Source organism: Lacerta agilis, chromosome Z (assembly GCF_009819535.1).
Source record: "Lacerta agilis isolate rLacAgi1 chromosome Z, rLacAgi1.pri, whole genome shotgun sequence".
NCBI lineage: Eukaryota > Metazoa > Chordata > Lepidosauria > Squamata > Lacertidae > Lacerta > Lacerta agilis.
In genome coordinates, this window is record NC_046331.1 from 30,654,781 (window position 1) to 30,663,886 (window position 9,106).

At 44.6% G+C, this 9,106-nt stretch overlaps 1 protein-coding gene across 2 annotated transcripts; it reads left to right on the forward strand.

The window, feature by feature from the left end:
* Nucleotides 1–832: 832 nt before the first annotated feature.
* On the forward strand, nucleotides 833–8,671 carry TRMT12 (tRNA methyltransferase 12 homolog). 2 transcript variants are annotated; one of them, XM_033137911.1, is made up of 8 exons: nucleotides 833–974; nucleotides 1,239–1,339; nucleotides 3,102–3,270; nucleotides 3,680–3,878; nucleotides 3,962–4,112; nucleotides 4,979–5,088; nucleotides 5,889–6,046; nucleotides 7,758–8,671. In XM_033137911.1, exons 1-8 carry the CDS (start codon nucleotides 963–965, stop codon nucleotides 8,226–8,228), a joined length of 1,371 nt encoding a protein of 456 aa, XP_032993802.1. In that variant the 5' UTR covers nucleotides 833–962; the 3' UTR covers nucleotides 8,229–8,671. The 2 variants fall into 2 exon arrangements, with proteins under 2 accessions (XP_032993802.1, XP_032993803.1); XM_033137912.1 differs by having other exon boundaries at nucleotides 1,243–1,339.
* Nucleotides 8,672–9,106: the final 435 nt, after the last annotated feature.

Consider the following 9,106-nt stretch of genomic DNA (forward strand, 5'->3'; position numbering starts at 1 on the left):
TAATACAGTATGAGTGTTGTTTTTTTATCACCTTCTCTGCAGTCCTATACTCATAAACATTACCATCTCACTTGCATCTTGCTGATGCCTTCTGTAGCTGTAGAAATCACACACAGAACAAGTAATCCCCATATAGATTAGTTATTACATGTAAGCATAGGACAACATAGCCTACTCAGCAGATTAAAATAGAAACTATAAACCACATGGGCGTAATCAGGATTTATGGGGGGCGGGGCAGAACCGAGTTATCTACAAAACAAATGATCAGTTAGTTAAGTATTTTTTTTATTTTCTTGATATTTATCAGCTACACCCTGGATAAACCATTCATACAATGCAGAAAAAGCTCGGGATAGGGTCAATGAATCAGATATTTCAGGCCCAATTTTTTTTCTGAAGGCATGCAGTCCAGAAACAAACAAAACAGAAGAGAAATCCCCTTTCATTAACAAAAGGGCTACGTAAGGAGAGGAGAGGCGTGGGTGGGTTGTTTCTCCAGTACAGTACCGATGTATCGTTATGTACTGTACAACGTAAAAGGAAGTTCGGGCATGTTGCCATAACAAACATGGCGGCTTTAGCAACCGGCCAACGAATCCGGAGGGATAGAGGGGCTCCGGTCTGCGGTGGCCATAGCAACCGGCCAACGAGTCTGGAGGGCTAGAGGGGCTTACATCTGCGGTGACCATAGCAACCAGCCAACGAGTACGGAGGGATAGAAGGACTCAAGTCTGTAGTGGCCGCAGCAACCAACCAACGAGTACGGAGGGATAGAAGGAAGCGCGCAGTTCGCTCCTGCGCGTGTTTCCTAAGAAATCCTATTCCGTTCCGAGTCTTTCCCAAGTCCAAGTACATAGAATCGTAGTTCCTGAGGGGTTGCCGACCTTTCAAAAAGTGGCGTTTGCTGCTGGGAATCTGAAGCCTTCTATCCCCTTCTCCAGAAACAAAGGAAGCAAAAAATGAATAATTCGGTATCTCCCTGGGCTGACTGCCTTTGTTGCGCTTGTTGTTGTGTTGTGCAAAGAGGGGTTACATTTAAGCCCCCCAGGAGTCTTCTGATGAGTTATGTGGGCAAACTTTATTTTGCGGCGAATGCTAGCTAGATCCATCGGGGGGTGATGGTATATGCATATTCAGTGTTAGTCATTTGTTTTGTAGTGTGCAGCATTGTTGTGTTTTAATGGTTTTTTGGTACACCACCATGACATTCGCGGTTTATAAATATTCTGTTTTAGGCAGAACCCCTCCCCATTCCCGACAAGATGAACACGGAAGATTCATGTTCTTGTGGTACTGCAGCTGTTGTTACTGAGCCACAGTTTACTCAGCTATTCAGGTATGGCTACAGGTGTTAGGAGGTGGGGTGGAGGAAATGAAATAAATGCTCAAGAAAGGTACATTTATGCATGTGATCAGTAAACTGGGAGTGCTATGCTGATGGAAGTGAGGCTTTTGTAGAAATGAACAGACCTATTTCTCAGTGGTTTAGGATTACCAATGGCAAAGAGCCTTATTTAGCTCACAATGCCTTGATTTCTCTAAGGGTACCACTTTGCTTTCTCAGTGAGAGTTACCTTTTACTCTTATGTCTGAAAAAAGCAATGCCAAAAGTGAGGGTATCAACTCACTGCTGGAGATCCTAGCCATTGCTAACGGGTATCTGCAGAGAAAGGAAGAAAGACTTGCCCACAAATAAATACAGAGAACTATGCATTTGCCTAGTTATATGTTCATTTCACCGGTGCACTTGCCCTCTTCCCAAATCCCAGTCAAGAAATACAATTTTAGCATGAGAATGAGGAACCTCAGGCCCAGGGACTAAACATAGCCCTTCTTATTCAGCCCTTAAGATTCACCCTGGTCATACCCTTCCTAGCTTTCATTTGGCTGGGACACGTTTGAAATTTAATAATAATTCTTGATGAGAGATATGTGTGTGTAGTAACATCTGAGTGTTGTATGGCCTACAGCACAAGGCACATTTGTTGCTTCTGGCTCCATGCACCATTGTCATATGGCTGCTGGAAGGTTGCTCATAAGGGAATGTGATCCTCAGTCTGGGAAAGGTCCCCCATCCAGGGGCTTAGCAAGGTAAATTGGTACCCAGGGGCAAAACATTTTTTGTCACACCCCCCCCCCCGAGGTGTAGGAAGGTCAGGTGGTACCCAGTGCGGAAAAATTCTTGTCATCACCTCCCCTATTGATTCCACCCCTTGCAAAAATGGTTTTATGTTATTTCATATTTTCTTACAAAGAAATAATAAAAAGTAATAATAATAAAAAAAACTTTTATTTATATCCTGCCTTCCCCAGCCGAAGTCGGGTTCAGGGTGGCTAACATCAGATACATAACATTGGTATAAAATCAAACAATAATTAAATTACCTCCTAAAAACATCTCAAAATCAAATTAAAGTCTAATTAGATGGCTTTCCACAGGGTTAGGGTTGGGAACAGTAAGTGCTCCATTGAACTGAAATTTCAGCCTTCACAACATAGGAAAACAGCCAAGTGAACAGCTATTTTGGTGGAGGAGGGTCAAGATATTAACCGATATGCATGAAATTTCATATATAGCTATATAAGCCCTAGTATAGTAAGATAAGACCTTTGGAGCAGGCATTTTTTTTTTTAAGTTTTTTTTCTATGAACTGCCCTAATAGGGCAGTAATTGTTCCTTGATAATTTGTCACCCCCTCCATTATAGAACATGGGGTGGACTGCCCCCTACGCCCCCCTTGGTACGCCCCTGCCCCCATCCCTGCAGCCTAGCATCTTTTTTCTCCATCCTCCCCAGCACATACCTGTTTCCCCAATTCACAGTTGTGAAGCACACAGGCCTTGTAGAGGCTGTTAGGATACTCAGGCTGGCCATTTCTAGTGCAACTCAGAGGCCAGAAGGTTTTTCATCTTCTGGGCCATGAAGCCCAGCTGCCCCCTCCTTGGTAATCATGGCACAATACTACTTCTGACAGAGCTGACAAAGAACTTTCCCTGCCCTCCCTCTTGGATCTCCTTCCCTGCAACAATAGCAAAGAGTTCCTGTAGGTTTAGTCGATAGCGTCTCTGGGAGCTCATCAGGTTGTTCGGTTTTGCAGGAAACTTTTGCAAAGAGAGGGTTTCCTGGACAGCAGTTACCGTGTGCAAAAGCTTCCTAATGGTGCCATGGCCTTGCCTGTGTTGGGCCAAAAGCTCACAGCAGAGCACCTGCATCAGCTGAAGGAAAGTATGCTGCCTGGGAAGACCTGTGCTCTAACATGGATTCTGGTGAGCCAAGTTCTTGTTGGCAGGTTGCTTTTATTTCATGACCAATGGGTTTGTCACTACATTTGGCAATGACTGTTATCAAGCTTGCCTGCCTCCCTCTTTTCTTGCCTTTGGCTTGTCCTCTTCTCTACTTCCTACCTGCTTCATTTATTTGACTCCATCAGTTGACCTTTGATGCCCCGGCATGACTGTGTGATAGTGCTGGTGGGCCACATGCTTTTATTATACTTTGGGAATCATTTAGGCTATAAAGTGAATATTTTCCAAGTGTTGATCTGCAAAACAATTTTTTAGACTTTTTACCATAAAGGTGATGCTTGCTGCCAACTGATTTGTATAGGGTTTGAAAGTGGTGCATGGCATGTGTATGAAATAGGAAACTGGCTAATCATTTGCACCTCATTTGCAGAATCCCGTTCCTTCAAAAGCGGCCCAATTCCGGCCTCCCATCCAGAAACTGTATGATGAGTTGCAGTGCCTGATGTTGAGTCATGGAGTTGCGTGGTCAAAAGAACTGGAGAGAGATCTACCACGCTCCTGGCAACGGCATGGGGATCTGGTTCTGTTCAGTGAGGAGAGCTTCAGAGAACCCATATGGGGAGAGCTAGGTAAATTACAAACACAGCATTGTGCCAGACCATTTTGAGCTTCTTCCTTTCTCAGCAAACCCATCACAACTGTTCTCTTTCAGGACAAGAGCTCTGGGAAGTGGTTGCTGGTGCACTCGGGGCCCAACGTGTGGCAAAACGCGGACGTGTGCAGTCAGATTTGTTTCGATCCCCAACAGTGACCCTGTTGCTGGGGAAGGATGGCTGGGTTGAACACGTAGAGAATGGAATTCGGTAAGGGAGAGGTGCAGTGTAATATTTTCTCCACCACACTGTCTTCTTTCCTTGATTTCACTGAAAAATGGAGTCTAATTAAGACTCTTTTCAGTTCTAGAGCTTAAGCCTAGAAAGTTTAAGGTGTTTAAGGAGTGTTCATTCACCCCAGTCTTTAGCCAGAACAGCTTACGAGGGTCAGCAATGAGACCCAGCCTTTAGGCTTGACATCTCAGAGATCCAACACAAAAAGAAAAGGGAATGGGAGGGAAGAGGAAAAAGCAAATTTATTTTTAGTTACAGAATTATTATAATGGCCAGCTGGAATGGAAAGAATTCAAGGAGAGGAGCCAGAAGTTGCTGATCTTTCAACTGAGAGCCCCAGAAGTCCCACCCCTCCTTCTGTTTTGGCTTGATCTTATGCTGAAGTAAATGTGCCCATCTAAAATATAGCTATTTCTTCCAATGAATTCTAAAAAAACAAAGGGTAAATTTGAAGTCTGCAGTCATTTTCATGTAGTAAGATTTTTGAGTTGGCTCTGGAAAACTCAGCTGGTCTGGAGTATTAGTTGAAGATTGGCGTGGGGTAAGGGTATGGTGAATGTTTCACTTCTCAGGGGGAAAGGTAGATAAGGCTGTAGTCCTATATATACTTATCTGTGAATGAGTCCCATTGCATTCAGTGCTTACTTTTGAGTAGATGTGTAGGCATTGCGCTATAAGTTTGTTTGTTTGTTTGTATATGTGCACACAATATTTAGAAAAGAATCCTTGTATGCTCTGAATTCCACCCCCCCCCCCAATAGGGGTTGGTTAAGAACTACAAGTACTTAGCAAGTACAGGTTTGATTCCTTGGGGACATCTTCTGATTTGGTTGCCTCCACAGGTACATGTTTGACGTGACACAGTGCATGCTGTCTCCAGGAAACATAACTGAGAAGCTGCGAATAGCATCTCTGAAGTGTGCTGGGGAAGTGTTGGTAGACCTCTACGCTGGTAAATATTGTGGATATGAGGGTGCAGCAAAGCGGCTGCTGTCTCTTTCTGCAGCCCCATTTGGGTCATGGCCTATTTCTAAATAGTTTAGCCATCCAGAGATGGGCCTCAGAGCCGGGTGGGCACCTTGAACCATGTAGCATGGACTCAGTTTGCTTGATTTCTCTGTGGTCTTTCTTGGTTCCCTCTTCCAGGGGTCCAGCCCTCCTAAAGCTGAACTATATTTGCCACGCATCCTGTGCTGTGACTGGCAGCATGGTTCTCTAGCCCTAGCAAGAAGCATTTGACCCATTGCGTTGCCAACTAAGGCTTCTAAAGAGAGCCCTAGTGCAGTGTTTTTCAACCTTTTTTGGGCAAAGGCACACTTGTTTCATGAAAAAAATCACGAGGCACACCACCATTAGAAAATGTTAAAAAAATTAACTCTGTGCCTATATTGACTATATATAAAGTAATTCTCTTGAATAGGAATCAAATAAACAAATTTTTCCCACGGCACACCAGGCAACATCTCGCGGCACAGGAACAGTGGTTGAAAAACACTGCCCTAGTGGATCACATCCAGAGCTCATTAGTCCAGCATCCTGTTCTCTACATTGCAGCCATGCAGGTTCCTCTGGGAAGCCTACCAGCAGGAGAAGAGTACAGTAGCACTTATCTGTGCACCATAGCGGCTTGTATTCAGAGGCACACTGCCTCTGGTTGGGGAGCTAGTAGCCTTATCGCCCTATCATTTGTCTAACCCACTTTTAAAGGTATTCTATAAGATAACAAGTGGCTGTTCTCCCCCTTGTCTTCAGGGATTGGCTATTTCACCCTGCCATACCTCATTCATGCTGGTGCTGCCTTTGTCCATGCCTGTGAGTGGAACCCGCATGCAGTGGAAGCACTGCAGAAGAATTTGCAACTGAACCATGTGCAGGATCGGTGCCTCGTTCACCAGGGAGATAATCAGAAGGTGAGCAAACGGGTAGAAATGACCTAAATAGAATCAATAAATTATCAACTCTCATCTCCTCTGACCTTTGTCCGTGCTGATGGGAGCTGTAATCCAACAATATGGAAGGGTCACCAAAACTGAATGTTGGAAGATTAATGACAGACAAAAGAAAGTCTTTCTTCAGAGTGCATAGTTAAAACTAGAGAGCTTGCTCCCACAGGAGGCAGGAATGACTCCCAATTTGGATACCTTTAAAACAAGTTTGTGGAAGATCATGCTATCAATGGCTACTTAAGATGGTTGGATAGTGCCTTGTATGCCTCCTTTTGGCAACTCCTGCAGCCAAGTTGGAGCCAAATATATTGCTCTGCTTTCTTTTGGACTGCATCATTGAGGCTAAGAAGGGGGGGGGGGTCTTATTGGAGCAGCCCAAGACCTCCCTACACACTGCTCAGGCTTGTGCCCTGGGGAGGTCATTTTGGTGCTGCTAATGCAGTGGTTTGACTTCACCTTGAGAGGCACACTCCATTGTCTCTCGAGACAGACAGATGCCAACAAATGGCAGCATTGATAAATCCTGTAAATACAGTGATAAGACACACTCTCCTCTCTCCCAACACAACCTCTCCTGAAAACTCTATTTAGGCAGACTTTTTCAGAACTTTGCTTTTACTCTGGTTCCAGCTACTGCTTTTATGGTTGAGTGCTATCTACTTTTTCTTTTTTTTAATGGTTCTACTTTTTAGAAAAGGTTTTACTTAATTACAAGGTTTTGCATTTGTATTTTGTTATGTAAGCTTTTTTGTGTAATTCAGTAAAGAGTAAATAGGCAGGATATAAAATAATAATTGTCAGGGCAAAGCAGGAAGGAAGGAGGTCTGACAGCTGGGTCCAAGGAACAGGACCTTTTCAGCTGGGTCCCTGCAGTTATGGAACAATCTCCCCTTTAAATACGTTGTCCTTGGTAGTTTTTAGGGAACCTTAAAAAGCCTTGTTTGTTTCACATTGCTCCAGATGTGGGTGTCTAATAGGCAGTAGCCTCTATTTTTAGTCTAACACTGGTGTAGCTGGCTGTGATGTATTGATTTGTAATTTGTTAATTGCTGCTGCTAAGATGGTGATTATATTATTTAAAACCACTTAATGTGGTTTTAAACGTTACAAGCCACCATGGGAAAGTATTGTAATTTGAATGGTGCCTAATTTATTAAGTGCATAAAGGATTCAGAGTCTTCTGACTTCATTGGCTCTGACAAGGGGTTTGATCTCTGCCACCTGCTTGTATTCATGAAGTAGAGTTTTATTCGTCTCTGATTGTCCTGCAGTTCAGTTTCTCACCTGTCGCCCTCTAAAGCAACAGAGCGAGAATTGCTATATTATCTGTTAGAGCAGGCCAGACTGCCCTTTGCTGCCTTCTCTGCATTCCTCTCTGCATCTCAAAAACATTTTTGGTTTTTTTAAAAGAAACAAAGTCTCCTGTCACATTTTCCTTCTGTTATGCCTGTTCTCATTCTTCCTCTTCCATTCAGTGATAGATTATGTGTTTTGTATGCCAAAGGTCCTCAGTTCAATCCCTGGCATTTCCAGTTAAAACAATCTCAGGAAAGGGGCACAAAAGGCTAGTCTCCTGCCTGAGCTGCATGACACCCGCTGCCAGTCAGGGTAGGTGATTCGGGACAAATCTCAAACTTGCAAAACACAACTGTCTATGTTCTTTCCTTGTTTGCAGCTGGAACTGTGGAATGTGGCTGACAGGGTGAATTTGGGACTGATCCCCACATCGGAGGCAGGATGGCCAATCGCCTGCCAGGTTTTGCGGAAAGACGTGGGTGGGATCCTGCATATTCACCAGAATGTGGAATCCTTTCCAGTGAATGCCCTTAGGCTGCACCACAAGCCACATCAGGATCAACCTCGTGAGCAGCTTCTGGTGCAAACGGTGTCCAACGTACAAGAGGACAGGGTGGCCCTTGGGGACTACGGTATTCTGCAGGATGAAGGAAGGAAGGACCTGGCTTTCTCAGCCAGGGGCAAGTGGCAAAGGTGGGCAGAGGACACAGCAACCCAGATCAGGACTTTGCTTCAGGATTTGGATGGGAAGCAGTGGAGGACAAAAATCCTGCACATTGAGCAAGTGAAATCTTACGCCCCTCATGTGCACCACCTGGTCTTGGATCTGGACTGCCGGCCCCTTATGTAGCCCCTTCTCACCTTTGGAATATCCTGGAAGAAACCTAAAGGACCCCTCTGTCCTGCAAATGGCAGACGGAAAGTGCTTTCACAGAGGAAGCAAAGGATGGGAAGTGCAGTGGGGGTGGAATATTTGATTCCATCTAGTGCCCACCTTGCTGGTGCTAAGAATAGCAAACTTTTATTGTTTTCATTGCCTTGTCAGGGCAGCATATTTTTTTATTTGGCTGCCAGCCAGTTTCTAGTACAAGGACGTCTCTGAGTAGATCAGGGTGAGGTATTTGCCCTAGGGACCTATTCAGCCCCCGGTGCTTTACCCAGGCAACACCTCTTCTTTATATTGTTTTAATTTTATTGGAGTTTCATTACTTTTCAACAAGCATCTTTTAACTTTTTGTAGTTTATCTGTATAGTTTCAATTTGTGCAAGTCCTGGTCTGAGAAAACGGTGGGGCACAAAGAAATAATAAAAACAATTTTTTTAATTGGCTTTGCTCCATGCCCTCCTTGAGTGGTTTTGCCTGGCTGGAATGTGCCCTTGAACGGCAATAATGTGTCTTGCTTGCCTGGATGGAGAGAGGTGTGTGAAGAAGCCTTGGACTGCTTGAATGTAACCTGCTGCTGCCTCTAGCAAGCTTGGGCCCCCAGATGTTGGAATGCAGGTCGCAGCATCCATGACCATTGGGCAACAACATCTGGGGACCCAAGGCTGCATTACTGTACAGAAGGTAAGGTTTCATCCATTGCTTTGCCCCCATTTCCTCTATTTCAGCCCACCACCCCTGGAAGGTTTCCCAAGAGGCAATGTGGCCCTTGGGTTGTAAAACCTTCCTACCCCTGGACATGGGCATATGTAGCCAGGATTTTTGTTGGGGGGGGCAGGCCTTTT

Excerpts from the sequence above, each read along its gene's own strand:
- TRMT12 (XM_033137911.1), top strand. Across the intron at positions 4,113-4,978 it reads CACGTAGAGAATGGAATTCG|GTACATGTTTGACGTGACAC; the intron begins GTAAGGGAGAGG and ends TTGCCTCCACAG. Across the intron at positions 5,089-5,888 it reads GTTGGTAGACCTCTACGCTG|GGATTGGCTATTTCACCCTG; the intron begins GTAAATATTGTG and ends CCTTGTCTTCAG.